The sequence below is a fragment of the Vipera ursinii genome (genome assembly GCF_947247035.1).
Source record: "Vipera ursinii genome assembly, chromosome: W".
Lineage (NCBI taxonomy): Eukaryota > Metazoa > Chordata > Lepidosauria > Squamata > Viperidae > Vipera > Vipera ursinii.
The window spans coordinates 35,520,921-35,545,130 of NC_139522.1; the positions used below are offsets into that span (position 1 = coordinate 35,520,921).

The 24,210-nt window shown below is 41.8% G+C and overlaps 1 protein-coding gene across 1 annotated transcript in view; it reads right to left on the minus strand.

Moving 5' to 3' along the window:
• The window catches only part of LOC310648259 (cullin-2-like), a 261,274-nt gene that overhangs the window by 188,511 nt on the left and 48,553 nt on the right, over positions 1-24,210 (minus strand). The window contains exons 3-4 of the mRNA XM_083376009.1: positions 20,039-20,141; positions 19,352-19,446 (exon numbers count right to left, since the gene is read on the minus strand). Of these exons, the coding sequence (XP_083232135.1) occupies positions 19,352-19,446; positions 20,039-20,141 (198 nt within the window). The remainder of the gene's footprint in view (positions 1-19,351; positions 19,447-20,038; positions 20,142-24,210) is intronic.

A 24,210-nucleotide genomic window follows, 5' to 3' on the forward strand; every position in this document is an offset into this window, starting at 1 on the left:
TACGCCTAAAAGAACTGCACTTGTCCAGTTGTACATCCAAAACGCCATTCCAATCTCCCATAAAAATAAAAGATTTATAATCCAACTGAGTGATCTTACTGTGTAACGAACTATAAAAATCAGCTTGTTGTTGATTAGGAGCATACAGTCCAACCAAAAGCGTTTTTTTGCCTTCTAACAACAAATCTATTATAACATATCTTCCTTGTTTGTCTGCTTCTATTAACTCCGCTATCATAGTATTCTTGACATAAATAACCACTCCATTCTTCTTATTCATTGCAGAAGCAATAAATTGTGTACCCAATCTAGAGTTCAATAAGTACTTTTGGTCCATAGCCCTAATATGTGTTTCTTGCAAGCAAATAACATCAGTCTTAAATTGTTTTAAATACTGAAAAATTTTCTTTCTCTTCTGTGGTGAGTTTAAGCCATTAACATTCCAAGTTAGAAACTTAATCGCCATCCTTAGCGACCCGAAGCTTCTGGAGCACGTCTGCCAGGAGTCCCTTAACTTCCTTAGGCCACGCCCCTCCCACAGCTTCGCTATAGGTACGCTTTGGAGGTTCCATAGCTTTCTGCTGGTCCTGTTCTTGCTCTCGTCTCGCTCGTCTCAAGGCAGCATGCGTCATCCTCTGGTCTCTGGCATCTTCCGATGAAACTGTAATTTGATCCACTCCTTTCTCATCTGCCTGCGTTATTCCTTCAGCGTCTTGAGGCTTTCCCTCGCCATTTTTCTTTGTAGATTCCAAAAGTGGTAAAGGGATTGCTTTTAAAACATTGCTATAAAAATCACGTGCCTGCATCACTGTAATAAGACGATGTCTCGTGCCTTCATGCATCACCACCATACCCACTGGTATCTCCCATCTAAACTTGATATCACGTCTCTTAAGTTCCTGTGCCAGAAAAGCAAAATCTTTCCTTCTCCTTAAAATTCTTGGAGGGATCTCTTTTAGAACCAAGACTTCTTGCTCAGCAACCACAAGCTTAGTATTATAAGAAACTTGGATGACTTCATTCCTAATTGCTCTCTTTGTAAAGTAAACAACCACATCTCTAGGTAACTTCCTTTGCCTTGCAATCCATGAATTCACACGAAAGATTTTGTCTATATTTCCCACAATTTCAGCTGCTGACTGTCCCAGTACCTCTTCCAAAGCTTCAGAGACTATTTGCTTCAAATCTTCTTTAGGATTCTCTTTTAAGCCTCTGATTCTGATAGCAAACTCCATCTCGTGGTACTGGACCAAGGTCAAGTCGCTGTCAATTTTATCCACCACATTTTCAGTCTCTAACATTTTTGCTTCTAATCTGGAATTATTTTGGCTAAGATCTTCCACTCTTTCGTCCAAGCGTTCAATACATAAAGCCATACCTTGAAGTGCAGGCAAGATGTCTACCCTCATTTCTGCGAACTTCTCCTCCAGCTTTTCATCCATAACTTCAGATAACTTTTCTGGCAACTTGTCATCCATCTTTTCATCTATAATATCTGCTATTTGTTGTGAATGCTTTTCCAAAGCATCCTGTAAGTCTTTAACTGTCAGTGCTGGAGCAGGTGCAGGCGGCAATAAAGCTTGCAGCGAGGACTGTTGCACCGGGGAAGCCCCCGCACTCCTGAGAACTTTGGAAGATTTAGCCGCCATCTTCCCCCACTTTTACTTGCTACGCACTTTCACTTTCAGTCTATAAAATCCGTTGAGCTAGAGAACAAAAATCCACTTTCACCTTGATCTCCTGTATCGCTCTGCCTGCGTCTTCGCACTCCAGAATCCTTTCTGCTGGCAGGGGTGGTTGCTAACGCTTTGTTCTGCTCCCAAAAGCACGGAGCAGAAACGCTGCGCAGCCCGGAGCAAACCCAGGCTTCGGGGGGGCTCGATCCTTCAGCCACCCGAACTTAAAGCTCAGGCGGCCCCGGAGAGCTCAACCCCTACCTGGGTACTCACCCCCTCCTCTTCTCCCGAGGAGGGGGCTTCCGAACCGCCAAAACAGCTGATCGGTGCTGTTTTCGGCGGTTCTACAAAGCCGCGGAGCGGACAGCCTAGAAATGGCTGTCTTCAGCGTCGCGTCACCACCAGAAGCCTCATACATTTTCTTAATTAGTTTCTCATCAGAGGTTAATAATATCTGATCAAACAAGGTCTGATCTTTATAAAATCTGTACAATTTAACATCTATATATCTCACTTGCATTTGTAAATATGCCCACCGTGATAAATCAATACCCTGATTTTCCATCTCTTGTTTAGATTTTAAATTCCATTCAGAGTTTAGAATATCTTTATATGTCCATATTTTCTCAAGACTGACTAAATTTGGATGTAATAATTGGCTTCAATTATTGAAAGCCATCCTGGAATTTTCAAGTATATTTTATATTTTATTTTTTCCCATGTTAGTAATAATGCATTTCTAATATAGTGGTTTTGAAAATATCTATGAATTTTATTTTTCCCATACGACAGGAAAGTGTGCCAACTGAGTTGTAAGTCATGTCCCTCCAAATACAACAACCTTTTATTTCTAAGAGTTATCCATTCTTTTACCCATGTTAGTACTAATGCTTGATAATATAAAACCCATTCTGGCAAGCCAAACCCTCCATTTTCCTTAGCTTCTTGTAACATTTTCAATTTAATTCTAGCTTTCTTTCCTTGCCAAATAAATTTTAAAATTAGAGAATTTAAGTCTTCAAAGATTTTTTTCTCCAGTTTTATAGGTATCATTTGAAATAAAAACAATATTTTTGGTAATATATTCATTTTTACCATAGCAATTCTTCCTAAGATCGACAGTGCAAGTTTTTGCATTTTTCCATGTCAAGTTTTATTTGATTCAGTAATTTTATATAGTTATCTCCTTTTATCATCGAACATCTTGCTGTAAGGTATATTCCCAAGTATTTAACCTTTTTGACTATTTGTAATTCTATTTTTTCTGACTTTTTTTTGTTTATCTGTAAGATTTTTAACTATCACTCTAGTTTTTCCTCTGTTTATTTTCAGTCCTGCTATCTCTTCAAACTGTTCTATCTTTGCCAATAATTTTTTTTAAACTGGTTTTAACTTTTGTATTTTTGTATTTTTGGTTTTAATTCCCTGTAAACCGCCCTGAGTCCTCCGGGAAAGGGCGGTATATAAATGTAATAAAATAAATAAAAAATAAAAATAAATAATTTAGGAATCATCTCTAAAGGTTCCTCTAGGATGAATACCAAGTCATCTGCAAATGCTTGTAATTTATAAGTTTCACCTTTTATTGCTAGTCCTTTAATTCCTGGGTCTTGTCTAATATTTCTATTTAAAACTTCTAAAGTAAAAATAAATAACAAAGGAGATAGTGGACATACTTGTCTTGTGCCTTTTCTCTGTATAATCTCCATTTATAATCACTTTTGCTGTTTGCTTGTGATATATTGTTTTAATCATATTTATAAAATTTTGTCCAAAGTACATTATTTTTAGTTATTGAGTCATAAATTGCCAAGAAACATTATGAAATGCCTTTGGGGCATCTAGAAATACTAATGCCAATTGTTTCCCTGGATGCATTTTGTAATATTCCAATATGTCCATTATATTTTATTTGTCTCTATGGTAGAAATCCATTTTGATCTGGATGTATAAATTCAGTTAGAAATCTTTTCAGTCTCTCCTCTATTATTGAAGTGAAGATTTTATAGTCCACATTTAGTAATGATATCAGTCTGTAATTTTTTATTTGTGTCAGATCTGAGTCTTCTTTGGTATCAAAGTAATATTTGCTTCTGTCCATGTGTTTGGGAGTTTAGCCTCCGATAAAAGTTCATTACACACATCTTTCAACAGTGCTCTTAACATAACTTGTAGACATTTGTACAACTCTGCCAGGACCCCATCTGGTCCCGGTGTTTTTTTGTTTTTTTGTCTTCTCCATTTTATTTACTTATATTTAGGTCTTGTCATTGTCATAGAATGTATATTGTAGTTTTTCTGGATTGGTTTCTCTCCAAGTATCTTCTACACCAATTTCCTCTATCATGTTAAAAAAAAGTCTTAGGTAATCTTTTTCTTCCTCGTTTTCCTGTTTTGCTACTTTTATAGTCTAATGTCCCATCTACTATTGCATTAAAATCCCCTACTAGGCAAATCTTTTGATATTCCATTTCAGCTATTTTTCTGTGAAGATTTTGATAAAATTCTTCTTGCTTGGTGCATATACAGGTGAAACTCGAAAAATTAGAATATTGTGCAAAAGTTCATTTATTTCAGTAATGCAACTTAAAAGGGGAAACTAATATATGAGATAGACTCATTACATGCAAAGCAAGATAGTTCAAGCCATGATTTGTCATAATTGTGATGATTATGGCGTACAGCTCATGAAAACCCCAAATCCACAATCTCAGAAAATTAGAATATTACATGCAATCAATAAAACAAGGAGTGTACATAGAACAATATCGGACCTCTGAAAAGTATAAGCATGCATATGTACTCAGTACTTGGTTTGGGCCCCTTTTGCAGCAATTACTGCCTCAATACGGCCTGGCATGGAAGCTATCAGCCTGTGGCACTGCTGAGGTGTTATGGAAGAACATGTCACTGTGTGGTTTTTAGTTTTGCCAGCTTCGCTCGTTTCTATCTGTACATTTTCCCCTGCTCTCTGCACCTGTGTTACTATCTTATCATGTGACCATAGTGACTCTCATATGTCCAGCTATGTTATGGTTTCAGACTGTTTCATGCGCATGCCTAGAAAACGTTTCTCACAGTTACTTCTTACTTTTATCTTCTGCCTGATGAGAGAATGTAGTCAGTTTACGTCTTTTGTTTTCTCATTAAAGGTTTTACAATAGAATATGCCTTGGATTTCTTTTCTTTGATATTCACCATGCAAATGAACCACGGACCATCCTCCTCTGGTCGGAATGTTAATTGTTCCGCGACATTTGGTAGCAGAGGATGGTTTGTTTTTATTTTCAAGATTTATTGATAGGGAATTAGCCAGGCAGTTAGTCCGGCACTGAGTAGGCTGTGATTAATTGCTGCAAATATGCCGAGGAAAAGGAGAAAGAAGAAGGCCGGTTATCTGTCTGCTGAGGAGGAAGAAGCCGTTTCACAGAGAGATCTCCCTTCAAGTTCACAGACTCCGTTGGCATCGGCTACACGTCTTGGAGAAGCAGCCTCTGAGCCAAGTTCAGTTTCACCATTTTCTGTTTTTGCAGATTCTCAAGCTGATGCCCCAGTAGAACCCTATGCTCATGGGGATCAGGCTGATTATGAGAGATTTGGTGCTAGACCTAAGGCTTCACTAGGGAAGGAAGTGATGTATTATCCTCCAAGCCCTGAGCAAACTGTGCAGGAGAAGGCTTTGCATAGTTATTATGAACAAATTGAAGTTTTTGAGAAAGAGCTGCAAAACCCAAAGTTGTGTGCAGCATGTTATAAAAAGCATGGGAGAGCCTCTGCTGGCATTCAGTTTTCAGAATCAGCCATTTTGCCTCCCTCTTCACAAGCAAAGCCACACCCACAAGGGATCGCCATTTTGCCTTCTTCCTCAAAGACTAAGGCACACTCACAGTGGAATTTTGTGTCAGACGAATGGGAGCCTGACTGCCTGCTGTGTCAAATGACATGCAAGGATACAATGGTGCCTGAATCTAATGTTATAGCACCATCTGCTGGTGAATCTGTTTTACAAGATGCATTTCAAAGAATGCAGAATGCATTTTCACAGATGTCCCTCCATCAGGCATCGCTCCAAGCTGCCACACCTCCTCATTCATTGGGAGATTCAGCTAGAATGCCTATTAATACTGCTACTATTAAGGTTCCTGTCTCAGATAGAGCACAGCAGCCTTCACCCCAAGTGCAGCCTCCACTGGTTCCTCAAATACAAAGGCCAGTGCTCACTGCAGGCCAACTTAATGTAGCAGCTCAAGCGCCAGCACCTTCTGCTGGCCAGGGTGGCATTGCAGCTCAAGTACAGCCACCCCCAGCACCAGTACCTGTAGCAGCTTCAATGCAACTGCCGCAGGCCCTGGCACAGGTGCCACTGGTGCCCCCTGCTGGTTATGTCCAGATGGCGCAGCCTGCACAAACAGTGCCACCTGCAGGCCAAGTCCAATTTGCACAACCTGCACAGCCAGTACCCCAATTGCATGTTCCTCAACAGGCACCCTCTATTGTACCACTGGCTGGTGATTCAAAATTGAAGCAGTCAGGACAGAATTACAGGGCATGGGTCAGTGAAGTTGGACTTCTGCTTCGTAGAGAAGGTACCCATGTGATTGTGTTTAATCCTCCTGCCCAGCCATGGCCTCCTGACATATGGGACTTGAATAATAGAGCATGCGCAACATTATTGATGTCCATGGACACTGAATTGCAGCTCACTTTTTCACAAGATGCAACTGCCCAACAAATTTGGGCTCAATTAGAAGCATGTTACCGGCCTACGTCCATTGAGTCTACATGTTTGCTTTTGTCCGAGTTCCATGGTTCTAGATTAAAACCTGGTGAGCATATTGGAGAACACTTAACAAAAATAAAAGGAATAAGAAAAGAACTGGGTGAAAAAGGCTAACCTATTGATGACTTTCAAATGATCAGCATTATCATTAACTCATTGAATTATGAATGGAAAGATGCTATTTCTAAGATTAATCAAGTGCCTATTGCTCAACGCACATTGGATCATGTATGCAGACTTTTAACTGAAGAAGAGGCACTTATGCAAGCTGCGCCACGTTTAAGGGAACCACCTGCATCAAGAGCTCCTGCGAGGCGTTCCTTCCGTGGAAGGGCCTACGTTCCAAGGATGCCAAGATGCTACATCTGCAATCGTGTGGGACATGCCACCCGGGATTGTCCCCAATGGTTTCCAGCGTCCATCACGTACCAGCCCAGAGGAACAGATTCCAGAGGAGGAAGAGGTAGAGGCGGACGACAAGGTCGTGGTCGTGGTCCCAGGCGTGACCCGCAAGCTCCACTTGCCACATTGGCTTTAACCAACGATCCACAGCCTCAACCAGAGTACGACAGATGCCTACTTTGGACTTTGGACAGTGGAGCAGCATTACATTTTACCTACAGAAAAGAGCTGTACACAGAGATGCACGAGCCTGAACCTGAACGTCGTGAATTTTACTCTTTTTCAAATCATCCTGTTCAGGTCATAGGAAAAGGAACTGTTTATATTGAAGAGCTCGGTGCATCCATTCCTGATGTTTACTACGTACCATCAGCTAATAGTAGTTTGCTTAGTCAGAGTCACTTGTCTAGGGTATCGAAGTTCCAGGTCCATCATCTCGAAAAAGCAAGTTATGTAGTTAAAGATGGAGATATTGTTGCTGAAACCATGTTGATTGGTGGTGTTTATTACATAAAGCCAAAGTCTAAGCCGCAAGAGCAGGCAAGTATACAAGCTCCAAAAAGGGAGAGCACAGGCCCAGTGAGAGATGTCCCAGAAAGAGATCCTGTTGCTACTCCAAAGGCTCCTAAAGCCAATAAAAAAACAAATAAGACACAGGTTGCTCACAGCAAGCCTGAGGTTCCTAATAAACATGCTAATGATGAAAATTCACTAACAGGTAAACCTTTGCATTCCAGGTGTATCCATAAGTGGCATAGAAGATTGGGTCATGCCAGTTTCCGTGTTCTGAAGAAGATGCCAGAGTTCGCAAGAGGTTTGGATCTAAAGGGGTGTTTACTGGCATGTGCGTAAACAGAATTTTGTTTCTTGTTCCTCTACAAAAGCTGAGTATGCTTGTGTTTCTGATGCATGCAATTCCTTAACCTGGTTTGATGCTTTAGTCACAGATATCTGGACACCTCCGATTCGACCAATCACTGTGATGGAGGACAACGAATCTGTGGTTTATATCTCTGAGAATCGCTTTACAGGTTCCAGGTCTAGACACATTGACATCCGTTACCAAAACATAAGACAAGCAGTTAAACAAGGTTTTGTCAAATTGCAGTATGTGCCTACACATGACCAAATTGCTGATATGCTGAACAAACCACTTAATACAGCTCAACACGAGTATCTGCGCAAGAAGATGTGCCTTATCTGAGTTTCTGCTTCGCTGACAAAAGAAGGGGATGTCACTGCGTGTTTTTTAGTTTTGCCAGCTTCGCTCGTTTCTATCTGTACATTTTCCCCTGCTCTCTGCACCTGTGTTACTATCTTATCATGTAACCATAGTGACTCTCATATGTCCAGCTATGTTATGGTTTCAGACTGTTTTGTGCGCATGCCGAGAAAAAGTTTCACAGTTACTTCTTACTTTTCTCTTCTGCCTGATGAGAGAATGTAGTCAGTTTAGGTCTTTTGTTTTCTCATTAAAGGTTTTACAATAGAATATGCCTTTCTTTTCTTTTCTTTTATATTCACCATGCAAATGAACCACGGTCCATCCTCCTCTGGTCGGAATGTTAATTGTTCCACGACAGAACAGGATGCTTCAATAGCGGCCTTCAGCTCTTCTGCATTGTTCGGTCTCATGTCTCTCATCTTTCTCTTGGCAATGCCCCATAGATTCTCTATGGGGTTCAGGTCAGGCGAGTTTGCTGGCCAATCAAGCACAGTAATCCCACGGTCATTGAACCAGGTTTTGGTGCTTTTGGCATTGTGGGCAGGTGCCAGGTCCTGCTGGAAAATGAAGTCAGCATCCCCATAAAGCTCGTCTGCGGAAGGAAGCATGAAGTGCTCCAAAATCTCCTGGTAGACGGCTGCATTGACCCTGGACTTAATGAAGCACGGTGGACCAACACCAGCAGATGACATGGCCCCCCAAATCAACACAGACTGTGGAAACTTCACACTGGACTTTAAGCATCTTGCAGTGTGTGCCTCTCCATTCTTCCTCCAGACTCTGGGTCCTTGGTTTCCAAATGAGATGCAAAAGTTGCTCTCATCAGAAAAGAGGGCTTTGGACCACTGAGCAACAGACCAGGTCTGTTTTTCTTTAGCCCAGGTAAGACGCTTCTGACCTTGTTTGTTGTTCAGGAGCAGCTTGACAAGAGGAATATGACATTTGAAGCCCATGTCCAGGATCCGTCTGTGTGTGGTGGCTCTTAATGCACTGACTCCAGCCTCAGTCCACTCCTTGTGAAAGTCCCCAACACATTTGAATGGCCTTTTCCTGACAATCCTCTCCAGGCTGCGGTCATCCCTGCTACTTCTACACCTTTTTCTTCCACACTTTTCCCTTCCATATAACTTTCTATTAATGTGCTTTGATACAGCACTTGGGGAACATCCAACTGCACAACTGTCAGGTCAGCAGTCTTCCCCATGATTGTGATTCCTACTGAACCAGACTGAGAGACCATTTAAAGGCTCAGGAACCCTTTGCAGCTGTTATGGCTTAATTAGCTGATTAGAGTGGGACACTTTGAGCCTAGAATATTGCACCTTTTCACAATATTCTAATTTTCTGAGATTGTGGATTTGGGGTTTTCATGAGCTCTACGCCATAATCATCACAATTATGACAAATCACGGCTTGAACTATCTTGCTTTGCATGTAATGAGTCTATCTCATATATTAGTTTCCCCTTTTAAGTTGCATTACTGAAATAAATGAACTTTTGCACGATATTCTAATTTTTCGAGTTTCACCTGTATATCCAGGGTCAAAAGATATGATTGTAGAAGGTCTTTTCTAGCATAGAGTCACATAAAGTTCTTTTTGTTTACAGCAGGTGTTAATTCAAGGTCAGCAACTTCTCCAATTCTTTTGGTGTTATTGTACTATCTCCTCTCACCACTAGATGTCCTTATTTACTCTATTGTCTATATACAGGTTTTAAAAAGTTCTTTTTAAAATGCTTTCTCACAGAAATTAAATAAAAATATTTTCCATTGTAAAGGTTAGCCAAATTTTCTTTAAATCAGTCCCAGTTTCATTTTTATATATTCTTTTGTATTCTTTAATTTTGTTCCCCTATTTAAAAATTTTTGCTGCTTTTTTTTAAACAAGTTTTATTGATTTTTAATATTTACATGTACATGTATTTGTGAAACAATTTGGTGGTTGGGTAATTAAAATAAGAAATAGCCATTTGTAAATAGGTCAGGTTACATCAACAGAGATGCCTTCTCTAATTCCCTTACTGATTACATAGTCAAAATAAGCAAGTTAATATATTTCTAGTTATAACCTAGTCAATCAACAAAATTCAATATATATTTTCACTAATACATATCAATATCCTGTTTTTAAAGAAAGGGTGGCCCTAAACTCCCTAATAGACCCGGGCTGCAGCAGGTGCTTGATCAGCCGAACCTTAATAGGGAGACTGGGGGTCCGATTAAGGAGATTTAAAAAACCCATTGCATTTTGTCAGCTTGATGGGTCTGTCGCAGTGAGCGTCCCAGCCAGCTTCGCCACCAAACCCCTGGGCTTAACTTTAGGGAGCCACCATGAGGCTCCTTAACATTCATAGTGGCTCCCGGAATGGAATCGCCCCTTATCCTAGGATTGGCATGGTTGAAAAAGTGGAACCGAGGATAGATTGGTGGGAAGGGAGCTTGAAGTTCCCAAAGAAACAAAAAAAAACCTAAGAAACCCCAAGGAGAAAAGGAAAGCTTGGACAGAGAAGCAGTGGTGAGAAGCGATGGGTTAAAAGGCATACCCAGGGAGTACCAAAACCTGGCTGAAGTATGCAGCGAAAGGGGCTCAGACAAACTCCCCCTCCACACACCGGCCCATGCACTGTGCTATTGAAATTGTCCCCAGAGCCAAGCTCCCAAGATATATTCCATGACCCCTAGAGAACTAGAGGAACTGCAGCAGTTTATAGATAAAAATCTGGCTCGAGGTTTCATCCAGCTTGCGAGACCCTGAGTGGCAGCTCCGGTGCTATTACAGGAGAAGAAAGATGGGTCTCTTTGTCTCTGTGTGGACTATAGAGATCTTAATGCAGTATGCATGGAAAATGTGTACCCGTTGCCCCTCATGAAGTACATGCTGGCCCACTTGTCCAAGGGAAAAGTGTTTTCTAAACTGGACTTACGGGAGGCTTATTACTGAGTCAGAATCAGAGAAGGGGACGAGTGAAAAACTGTGTTTAACTGCCCCCTTGGCTGTTTTCAATTCAAGGTGCTCCCCTTTGGATTACAAGGAGCCCCTGCAGTATTCATGCAGTTGATAAATGAGGTGCTACATGAGCACCTATATAAGGGAGTTTTGGTGTACCTGGACGATATATTAATTTACACCGAAACAAAGGCTGAACATGTGAAATTGGTCAGAGCAGTTTTAAACTCTGCGCAGCTATACTGTATGCTAAGCTTTCGAAGTGTGAATTCCATAAAGATAAGATCCATTACTTAGGCTACCGAATATCACACAAGGGGGTGGAAATGGATCCAGAAAAGGTGCACTCTGTCTTGGAATGGGAGGTCCCTCGCACCAGGAAGCAGTTACACATTTTCCTCGGCTTTGCTAATTTCTATAGGCAGTTCATCCCCTCGTTCGCACAAACCACCCTTCCCATCATGAACTTACTGAGAACGAAGGTGGGGCAGGGATAGGCCGAAACCCAGACAACCATTAAAGTGGACTATGGAATGCCAAGCCGCATCTGAGAAACTAAAAAGACTTTTTTCAAAACTTCTGGTTTGGTGTCATGATGAGACGGGCAAAAGAAATTGGGGCTCCAGTTTGCTAGCCTGATTTCGCTCCGTCTGGAGACCCCAAGGGGTCGGAAAGTTGCCACAGAGAAGTGACAAAGAGGAAGGGAAGCCTTGGGAGCTTGGAGCCGACAGCGGTCGGCCCAAACAAACCAAGGAACCTCTTCAAACAGACAAAAGAAAGGCTGCCTGTAAATGCACAGGCAGCCCAAGTCATAGAAGACCGGGAAAAAAAGCAAAGAATTGCAGCATGCCATGGCATGCCGCCTAACAGCTGATTGTCAACAACATGCTGAGATCTGGTTGAGACTGTTTCTTATTTCTCTTCCCTGTGGACTTAGAAATAAAAATCCCTATTGGATAAATTTCCAAAGCAAAGACCCTAGGAAGACTTGGGAAGAAACGAGTTAAAAGCAGCGAAAATATTTGGGCTTCCAGTTCGCGCACGTGATGCTTCCGGACATTCAGGGACAGTCTGTCTCCTGCCGTCCGTTTCTTTCTTGTTTGGAGGACCCTGAAAAGGGTCAAAAATTGCCCTGGATGGGCGATTACCGAGAGGACTTCCCTGCAATTGCGGAAGGGCGGTAGCCCTCCGCTGGAATCCGGGATCATCTCCTTTGGCCTGAACAAGAAGAGACCGGCCATAAAGATGCCTGATCACTAAGCCGCTCCCTGCCAAAAGCCAAAAGTACTACCTAGCACTAAGAAACAATCTGGAGGACCTGGCTGAGCTTTTACCTTTCCTATACCCTTAATCATCTTCCTGTGGGACTTTCCTGAAAATCTCCTTCCCCATTTTTTGAGAAAACGGCGAATATCTACTTTGGGAACAAATCTTAAAGCCTCAAAGTCACAAAAGAAATCCAATTAATACAGCAAAGAATATAAGCAATTTCAGCTGTATTTACTAAAAAGCTTCTATTTGTTGCTGGGGACTCACTATCCTATTCTCTCTTTAAACTGTGAATTAAAGAAAAAATTTGGACTAATCCTACAAAAGTTCTATATTAATTTGGAAAAAGAAAAAGAAAAAAAACTTACATTGCATGTTATATGTTATTGATGACATCTTGTGGCGAAACCTGGTACAGCAAGTAAATTTCCTTTTTCTCTTGTGAGAGCTGACTGAACAATAGAGCTGTTCTTGAAGATGAGTGTGGGAACACCTGGCACTGTATACAACTCTCCAGGAGGTGGAAATTTTTTGACTATTATTAAAACAGCCTCCGTGGAAGATTTAACTGTAAACAACAATGAAATGGATGAATACATCCCGCCACTTGATTATAAACTAATACTGGATACGATCTTGGCAATGACAGAGCAAATTAAAGCCAAGCTGCAAGAAAAATCTGACATTTTAAAGCCACCAAATCAAACTCTGACTGTAAATGAGGAAAAGATAACCCAAAACCAAATAGAAGAAGTGGAAACTAACACTAAAATAGGAGATTTCAAAGAACAACAAAAGCAACCTACAGAAAACCTTAAAGTCCAAACTTTAATAGCAACTACAAAACTTACAAGCCAAAAAGTAACAGCATCTGAAGAAAACAACACCAAGAGTGAAGACACTAAAGGCCTTCAAATACACTATATTGAGAATTCAATTAATCAAATGTCAAACATAATACCAGCTACTACTTTCTACCTAACCCAGACAGAATTGGAAGAACAAAAAGATTTGACTGATTTAATGACAATTATATTATATCAACCACCAAAAACCGAACTACCAAAGCAAAAATACAATGGTTACAAAGGGGACATTTTCCTTGCAAAACTGACATTTGGATGCTCTCCCTGGATTCAAATAAGGGGTCTAGGAAGAAAGGAAGATACATTTGAGAAATTAAAGATACCAAGAGCGAAGTATGATTGGCACAAAAGGAAGGCAAGAGTTAGATTTAAAAGACTGAACTTGTTTTTTTTTGGGGATTCCTAAAGATAGACTATAAAAATATCATTTTATGGATTAAGGGGTATCTCTAAAAATATTACTGATTTTACATTTAATTTTTAGATTTGTAAAGGAAATAAAACTCTGAACTATATTATGGAATTTGGAATGACATATCAAAAGATGGTATTTTAATAATTGATGTATGGTTAAGATACCTTATAAGAATATTCAGTGGCTATTTTTGAACTATAGTATAGAATCTAGAATTTTATATATAAAAGATAGCATTTTAATAATTGTTGAACGGCTAAGGCAAAATATATATTTTTAATAACTGGTGATTTGCTAAGATGAAAATTAGACTTTAATGGTAAAACATAAAGTTTTGTAATGAACAATATAAGTTTTGTAGACAAAGGAATTATTCTTTATTGAAATAGGGAATTGTGGGTTACCCAAAATTAAGCTGAGTTCTTCAGGCATTGAATAGGTCTCACTGGCTTCCCTCCAGACAATCGGTCTCCCTTCTTTGCTGGGGTTTTCATGTGGCACTCCAGAATGCAATGGCCCTCTTTGCCACACTTTAAGCAGGCTGTTGAGCACGGTTGAGCTGCCATGATTTGGTTCCCTCTCCTTTTCCAGGGGAGACCTCTTCCAAGTTTTCCCCAACAGGTATGGGTTGCGGTTCTGGTTGTTCTCTGCTGTTTCGGCCAGGATACACCAGTCATGTAGGCAGACTGGGGCTCTGCCGGCAATGCAGGCATTGTACAGGTCGTTCTTGAGCCTCTCCTGGAAATAGCTCACCAGGATGTCCTCAGGCCAGTTGAGGTGGCACACCAGGTCTCGGAATGCCTCCATGTATTCGGCTACGGGGTAGCGCACTTGCCTGTTTTTATGTGGTCTCACGCCTTTCGATCGGCTAGGTCAGGGGTAGGCAACCTCGGCTCTTTTATGACTCATGGACTTCAACTCCCAGAATTCCTGAGTCAGCATAGTTGACTCAGGAATTCTGGGAGTTGAAGTCCATGAGTCATAAAAGAGCCGAGGTTGCCTACCCCTGGGCTAGGTGGTCTTCAAAATGCCACCTCAGGGCCGACATGAACCGATTGAAGTTCCAGAGCTCTGGAGCATTGGAGTTGTGCAGGGTCACCATCCAACGGGCTGCAGTGCCTTCCAGGGCCAGAGTGATGACCCTGACTCTAGCTTCCTCGCTGGGGAGGGTCCTCCCATAGACTTGCATGTAGGTGAGAACGTAAGAATCCAAATTGCTGGGGATCCCTCTCAAACTTCACCCCAAAAGGGACCAGCTTTGGTTCAGGTTCGGGTGGCAGGGCTCTTCCCCGGCTGCTTGGGGAGCGTTTACTCCTAGGGGCCCAGCCCATTGAGGGGCGTCTGGAGTGGCTGCCACTGTTTCGATAGAACTGGCTGCCCCTGCTGCACTTTCACTAGTCACCGACTTGCTCTTGCCTCCCGTAGCTTCTTCGAGCTGTTCCTCACCTCTCTGTCAAACACAGCTTCAGGATCTGGTCGCCAGGGTCCTGCTCCCCCTCGGTTTCCTCCTTGTCATAGAGCAGTTCCAACTCACATTTCCAGCTCCCCAGGTGAAGGTTACGTGTTGGGATCTTCTGTCCCAATCCTCTCTTTTCCCCGTGCCAAACGACCACCTCGGTCTCATGGATTCCTCCATGGCAGCTGTCTCCCCCATCCATTCAGAGGGACTCTCTTCAGGGTGAGTCTTGGTGGCAGACTCTTCCCAGCACTTGGACTCATCCTGCTCGCTGCAATGGAGCAACAAGGTGTGCACAGTCCCCATGGTAGGGCGGACACCTCTCCAGGTTGACCACTTTGCAGATATTGCTTAATGTAAGGTCCTGCCTCAGCTAGTACTCCCAAGAAACCAGAACTCTTGAAAAAGGCATTGTTTCAAACAGAAACTTTTATTGAGAGTCAATGAAAGCAGAAAGGCAAAGCAAGATCTGAGGGATTCCCACATAAACTGTTAAATTAAAGTTTTCCTTCACAAACATTTGAAATCAAATGAACCTTTATTGTCAAAGTACAACTATGTGTACATTGAGATTAGCTGAGCCTCCCTTTGTGCTCCCACCCCCCAACACACAGTGACAACAAACCCTCCATCTTACTACACCATGTGAACCAACTACACCACACACCGGCCTCCCAAGTCAATTCTGCATAAAATTCACAAAAGTTCACAAAAGTTATTTCTCATTCAAAAGCCTAACAGCCCACGAATAGAAGCTGTTTTTCAGCCTGTTGGTGCGGCTGGCTATACTCCTATATCTCCTACCTGATGGTAGGAGAGTAAAGAGATACCGTACAGGGTGTGAGTCATCCCTGAGAATTTTCCTCACTCTTCCAAGGCAACGAGCCCTGGCGATGTCATCCAGTGGTGTCAGGGGACAGCCCACAATGTCTTCTGCTGTACTCACCACCCTCTGTAATACTTTCCTATCCGCGGCTGTCAGACCAGCATACCAAACCACAATACCATACGAGAGGACGCTCTCTATAGTAGACCGGTAAAAGAGGGTCATTAGCCGTTGTTCTACCCTGTTCTTCCGCAAGACCCTGAGAAAGTGAAGCCTCTGTTGGGCCTTTCTAGCCACCTGGGTTGTATTAACTTTCCAGGTCAGATCTTCACAGAGGTAGACTCCCAGAAATGTAAAGGAGGAAACTCTCTCCACACAGTCCTCCCCGATGTAAAGTGGGGCAGGTTCCTCCTTTTTTTTCTGGAAGTCTAGCACCATCTCTTTCGTCTTGCCGATGTTCAGGTGCAAGTTGTTCAGGTGCAAGTTGTTGTTACTACACCATATGGATAGTTTTTGTACCTCCTGTTGTGATTCAGTGTCAGCCTGTGGGTTCGGCAGTTGAATCAGATTTAGTCATGGTTCATATTTGTTTTGCTCTGTTTGCTCTGTTTTGGATCTGTTTTGTGTAAATAAATTTGGCGGGCTTACTTCCAGCCTATTGACTTTTGAAAAGGGGTTGTCCCTGACATTTCTGCAGGGCCGGTAGTAGGCTGGAACAGAACACCTCCGCCCTGTATGCTGTCACATCCCCACCTGTAATGAGACCCACCACAGTTGTATCATCTGCGAACTTAATTATCGTAGTGGATGGGTCAGATGATACACAATCATATGTGTATAAAGAGTACAGGTAGGGGCTAAGCACACAGCCCTGTGGCGAGCCGGTGCAAAGCTTCAGGGGGGTGGACAAAGCAGACCCAACCCTCACTGTTTGTAACCGGTCCCTGAGAAAGTCTTGAATTTCAAGTCAGTCAGCTTCTCCATGAGAATGCTCGGCAAAATGGTGTTAAAAGCTGAGCTATAGTCAACAAAAAGCATCCTGACATAACTTCCAGGTTTCTCAAGATGACTTGCTACAGAGTGTAAAGCAGTAGCTATGGCATCATCTGTCGACCTATTTCCCCTATAGGCAAATTGATGTTTATCAAAATCCAGTGGGAGGCATGTTCTGAGATGTTGGAGAACCAATCTTTTGAAGCATTTCATGACTACAGAGGTTAATGCAATAGGTCTGTAGTCATTCAGGCACTCAACTGCGGTTTTTTTGGGGACCGGGACAATGGTCGCTGCTTTCAAGCACGATGGTACACATGCCGTTTGCAAGATGTTAAAAATCCTTGTCAGGACCCCTGCTAATTGGTCGGCACAATTCCTAACCACTATCCCCAGCACCCCATCTGGGCCTGTGGCTTTGCTGGGATTCACAGCCTTCAATACAGCTCTCACTTGGTGTTCACACAGGGTGAGTGGCTGAGAATCAGAAGGCCGGCCAGCAGAGGCTACGGGGTCTGGTCTTTTTACCTCATAGCGAGCGAAGAAGATATTCAGCTCCTCAGCCAACGAGGCGTCGGTGTTAACCATGCTCCTCGTACTGCCCTTGTAGTTGGTTAATTGCTGCAGTCCCTGCCATACTTGCCTTGGATCGTTGTCTGCTAAGTGGTTCTCCACCTTGTGTTTATATTGTTGTTTCGCCATCCTAATGCCTCTTCTGATATTTGCCCTGGCCTCTCTGTATGTCCCCCTGTCCCCTGCCTTAAAGGCAGAATCCCGGGCTCTCAGGAGTGTTCGTATCTCTGCAGTCATCCAGGGTTTACAGTTCCCGTAAACTCTAATGCACTTATCTGTTGTTACATTATCAGTGCATGTTCTAATATAAGAGAGTACGGCATCTGTATATGCATTTAGATCTTGTTCTTCGAATACACTCCAGTCAGTGGTTTCAAAGCAGTCCTGCAACTGGCTGAGAGCACCCACTGGCCATTTTTTGACCCTTTTTGTGACTGCCTGAGTTCTTTTCCTGAGAGGGACATACTTTGGGTAGAACAGGAGTGAAAGATGGTCAGATGTACCCAGGTGGGGGAGAGGGAAAGCTCTGTATACCTGTTTCAGACTGGAATACACGTGGCCTAAAGTGTTCTTCCCTCTGGTGGAAACTTGCACATATTGTACAAACTTGGGGAGAACTGTCTTCAGACAAGCTTGATTGAAGTCCCTAGCCATGACAAGAGCACCCTCTGGGTGAGTTTGCTGCTGCCTGGTGATGATGTCATACAGCTTGGAAAGTGCCATGCTGACATTGGCATCAGGTGGAACATAAACAGCTGTAATAATTACCACAGTAATTTCTCTAGGCAGATAGAAAGGCCTACATATAACAGTCATCAGTTCCACATCTGGGGAGCAATACGTGTACACCAATCTGCTGTTGACACACCATTCACAATGTATATACACACAGTGTCCTCCTCCTTTGCTCTTACCGGAGCCCTTATCTCTGTCAGAGCGGTGAATGACTCGGCTTGTCAGCTCCACTGCTGCATTCGATATCTCTGGATGTAGCCAGGTCTCCGTGACAACCATCACACAACATTCACGGAGAAGCCTGCTTGCTGCCAACTGCAGCTGTAATTCGTCAATTTTATGGACGAGGGATCTGGCATTGCTCAGAAAAAGACTCGGCAATGCTGGTCTAAAAGGCTGCGTTCGAAGTCGTATCAGAATCCCGGCTCTGCAGCCACGTTTTTGCTTTCACTCCTTTTTCTTTCGCTTCTGTCGTCTCCTCCCCGGCCCGAAGACAATCCATGGAGATCCTGGAGGCCTTGTTATGCAGTTCGGTATGTTATGTGACTGCTGAAAATCACTAGTAATTCCAGATTGCCTTGCAAGCCCGATGTTTAACAGCTCTATACGTGTGTAGGCTATTTTAGCCCCTTTCACTACACTGTGCACATTCATCCATACACACATTAATCCAATCACCACACACCAGTACCAGGAGCTCAAAGCCGCTGCGTGTGAACGCGCCGCTGCGTGTGAACGTGCCTCCCCAATGTCCAACTGTCCAGCACATCTCCAGCCAATCCACAGGTGTGAAACTGTTATGGGAACCAGAACAATATGGGATGGTTCCCAGGCGCTGTGTCTTTTTACAATGGCTCGGAGATAAGGCAGATGACTCCTGGCACATTCCTCCCTCTTTTCACACCCAAAGCGATACATCAATGGTAGAGAGAACAAAGCAAATACATCCATGAGCCCCCCTCCCAATAGAGTGAAACCTCCCCCCTCCCATCAGAATGGCAGACCCCTGAAAATATGATTTTGAAGGGGTTCTGACAGTACCTTTACAAGGCTCTACCATTGAAAATTTGGTAAGCATGTTCACAGCAAGTGTCAAAACTGCAAATGTGCTCACTGCACCCAAACACTAAAACAGTTAAGATTAATCACATTTCCAAATTCCAGAATAAGTTCAAAATGCATTTACCTATATAAACAATCCATATAGTCTGCCCCTTTACTGTATTCATCCCAGTTTCTATGATACATTACCAGTACTTTTTCTTCAGAGTCCAAGATTGTCTGTGGGAAAAAATATAAAGAAAAAAATTATTTTACTATTCATGTATTTGAAATGTTAAAAAGAAACTCAATGCATAATAAATTAAACTCTATAAACTATTTCGAGTATTTGGGAGAAGCCATAAGTGGAGCCTTGGTGGAGCAGTGGGCTAATGCCTCCTTAAGTAACACCAGCTGCCTGCAATTAGTGCAGGTTCGCATCCCACCAGGCTCAAGGTTGACTCAGCCTTCCATCCTTCCGAGGTAGGTAAAATGAGGACCCAGATTGTTGGGGGCAATTAAGCTGACTTTGTAATAATGCCGCTTGGGGTGTGTGTGTGTGAAAGCCCTAATAAGCAGGCATATACATAGAATGAAGGCTATTGCTAAGCTTGTAAGCCGCCCTGAGTCTTCGGAGAAGGGCGGGATATAAATGGAATTAAAATAAAATAAAAAATAAATAAGTATTTAACACTCCTATATCATATTTCAGAAAATAAAAACAAATAACTGTTTTCTTCCAGGAGACTATAATTGCTCTCTACTTAATATATGCACGCTTCTTAATTCTGACATTCAGCATTAACATTGTTTTTATCCATTCCATAGTTACCTTGTGCAAATGGCGTACATGCTTTTCCAAAAAATTTTTAGTTTCCATATAAAGTCTCTCCCCAAGAGGTTCAGGATAGGCCACACACAAAGCATATATGTCCCTAGATGTCAAGTCAAGGCTAAAATATGTTTTAGGCTTTTGTAACTCAAGTTCTAATGAGAGCTTGATAGAAAGGAAAAAGAAAACCAGTATCTTGCTGTGGTTCCAAAGAAGTTGACTCATTTGCCATTCCAGCTGCAGAAGAGTAAGGGTTTTCAAACTTTTTCAGGCTGCAGGGAAAAAAATCCTGGAACCCCTGCCTCTGAGACAGTGTAGAGAACACTTATGGGTAGAAAAGAGGGCTTTCTCCAAAAGATGGCACCAGAAGGGATTAAGTGCAAAGCATCCATATATTCATGGCATATTGTATAAAAGCCCTTTGGACTGAACAGTGAATCTGTGGTAAAGAAACTATCTTTTAAATCACTGTTTTCTAAGACCAGATGGTTTGATCAAGTATATGGTTTTAAGGTTTTATTGGTTGTAGTTGGGGCTACAGATATAGTTTAATTTTTAATATTTGTATTTTTACCTGTATTTTACTGTTGTTAGCCGCCCTGAGTCCTTCCGGAGATAGGGCGGCATATAAGTCCCATTAAATAAATAAATAAATACAGGTGAAACTCGAAAAATTAGAATATTGTGCAAAAGTTCATTTATTTCAGTAAGGCAACTTAAAAGGGGAAACTAATATATGAGATAGACTCATTACATGCAAAGCAAGATATTTCAAGCTGTGATTTGTCATAATTGTGATGATTATGGCTTACAGCTCATGAAAACCCCAAATCCACAATCTCAGAAAATTAGAATATTACATGCAATCAATAAAACAAGGAGTGTACATAGAACAATATCGGACCTCTGAAAAGTATAAGCATGCATATATACTCAGTACTTGGTTTGGGCCCCTTTTGCAGCAATTACTGCCTCAATGCGGCCTGGCATGGAAGCTATCAGCCTGTGGCACTGCTGAGGTGTTATGGAAGACCAGGATGCTTCAATAGTGGCCTTCAGCTCTTCTGCATTGTTTGGTCTCATGTCTCTCATCTTTCTCTGGGGCAATGCCCCATAGACTCTCTATGGGGTTCAGGTCAGGCGAGTTTGCTGGCCAATCAAGCACTTTAATCCCACGGTCATTGAACCAGGTTTTGGTGCTTTTGGCAGTGTGGGCAGGTGCCAGGTCCTGCTGGAAAATGAAGTCAGCATCCCCATAAAGCTCATCTGCGGAAGGAAGCATGAAGTGCTCCAAAATCTCCTGGTAGACGGCTGCGTTGACCCTGGACTTAATGAAGCACAGTGGACCAACACCAGATGACATGGCTCCCCAAATCAACACAGACTGTGGAAACTTCACACTGGACTTCAAGCATCTTGCAGTGTGTGCCTCTCCATTCTTCCTCCAGACTCTGGGTCCTTGATTTCCAAATGAGATGCAAAAGTTGCTCTCATCAGAAAAGAGGACTTTGGACCACTGAGCAACAGACCAGGTCTGTTTTTCTTTAGCCCAGGTAAGACGCTTCTGACGTTGTTTGTTGTTCAGGAGCGGCTTCACAAGAGGAATATGACATTTGAAGCCCATGTCCAGGATCCGTCTGTGTGTGGTGGCTCTTGATGCACTGACTCCAGCCTCACTCCACTCCTTGTGAAAGTCCCCAACACTTTTGAATGGCCTTTTCCTGACAATTCTCTCCAGGCTGCGGTCATCCCTGCTGCTTCTGCACCTTTTTCATCCACACTTTTCCTTTCCACATAACTTTCTATTAATGTGCTTTGTTACAGCACTTGGGGAACATCCAACTTCTTTTGCAATTACCTTTTGAGGCTTTCCCTCCTTATGGAGGGTGTCAATGATGGTTTTCTTCATAACTGTCAGGTCAGCAGTCTTCCCCATGATTGTGATTCCTACTGAACCAGACTGAGAGACCATTTAAAGGCTCAGGAACCCTTTGCAGCTGTTATGGCTTAATTAGCTGATTAGAGTGGGACACTTTGAGCCTAGAATATTGCACCTTTTCACAATATTCTAATTTTCTGAGATTGTGGATTTGGGGTTTTCATGAGCTGTAAGCCATAATCATCACAATTATGACAAATCACGGCTTGAACTATCTTGCTTTGCATGTAATGAGTCTATCTCATATATTAGTTTCCCCTTTTAAGTTGCATTACTGAAATAAAGGAACTTTTGCACGATATTCTAATTTTTTGAGTTTCACCTGTAGAGTACAAGCCTGTTACTCACTTAACCCATCAAACCTAGCTATAGAATTTCTTTTTTTTTATTGAAAGAGTTTTTCAGTACATTTTATCTTTAACAAAACAAAACCCCTCCCAACCCCCCCTTCCCAACCCACCCCAACCCTCCCTCCCTCCCCTTCCCCCCTCCCCGACTTCCCAGAGCTAAATACAAGGTATAAAAGTAAAAACAATCATAATCTACCATATGCTAACAACAATAAGTTATTAAGTCTATCGCACTTTAACTCTTGTAAAATGACTACAAGCAATATAAATATCTCATCAATACTTATTCAAATGCTAAATGAAACTTTTTAGTCCCATATTTATTCTGGATGTAATCAATCCATTTTTTCCACTCCACAATATATCGCTGTTGCGAATGGTCTTTCATATACGCCGAGATCTTTGCCATTTCCGCCAGGTTAGAAACTTTTAAAGTCCATTCTTCTATAGTCGGCAGTTCTTCCTTCTTCCAGTATTGCCCTACTAAAAGTCTTGTTGCCATAATTAAGTTAACCTTTTTACAAGTCCACCATATATGAAAATACGTTACATCTTCACCACCACACCTCCAACATTTAGTCTGGTAGTTCGGATACATACTTGCTAATTTTTTAGGATCTAAATGCCACCTATAAAACATTTTATAAAAGTTCTCTCTTAAGTTTTGAGCTTGCGTAAATTTTACATTTCTCACCCAAATCTTTTCCGAAGTATCCATTGTAATAACTTCTTGAAAATTCTGAGCCCATTTTATCATACAATCTTTAACAAGTTCTGTCTCTGAATCAATTTCTATCAGTGCAAGATATATCCGTTTGATATGTGCTGGACCCTGATTTCTAATTTGCTTTACCAAATTTTCATCAATCATTGAAAAACCAATTTTCTGATCTTCTTTCCACCTGGCCTGTAGTTGCCCATACTGAAACCAGGTTTGAACAATCTTTTCTCCTCGTAAGAGATTATACAGCTTCAAATGCCATACATTCCTTTGCAAACTTAAAATTTCCTTATATGTAGTCACATCATGTTTAAACCCAACATTTATATTTTCTATTGCATGTTTCGGTATTGCCCATAGAAGTATCTTATAATTTAACTTATGTCTATACTTTTTCCAAACTCGCAACAGAGCATGTCTTAAAATATGCACCTTAAACACATTATCCACCTTCTTATCATACAATAAATATGCATGCCAGCCAAATAACAAATCATGACCTTCAAGATTTAATAATCTTCCTTGTGTTAAATTAATCCAATCACTTATCGCTGACAAAGCAGCAGCTTCATAGTATAATTTAAAGTTGAGCATTTTGAGACCACCTCTCTCACGCGTATCCTGCATGATCTTAAATTTGACTCGTGGCCTTTTCCCTGCCCAGACAAATTTATTAATACCCTTTTGCCATTCCTCCAAGTTTGAATCCTTTTTAAGAATAGGTATCATTTGAAATAAAAATAGAAATTTCGGCAAGACATTCATTTTCACTGCTGCAATTCTTCCCAATAAAGACAATTGTAGTTTTTTCCAACTATCCAATTCTTTTTGAACTTTCCCCCATAACTTTTCATAATTATTTTTATATAACTTTGCATTTGAGGGTGACAAATATACCCCCAAATATTTAACCCTTTTGACAATTTCAAATCCAGTTAAGCCTTCTAAAACAGCCTTTTGTGGTACTGTCATATTCTTAGACAGCATTTTAGTTTTTTGTATGTTAACCTTGAATCCAGAAACTTTCCCATATTGCATTATTATCTCCATCAATTCTACAACAGAATTTTCTGGCTGGGTCACCGTAACAACCAGATCGTCTGCAAACGCCCTCAATCTATAATCCTGATCTCTTATTTGAATTCCCTTAATTTTTCCCGAA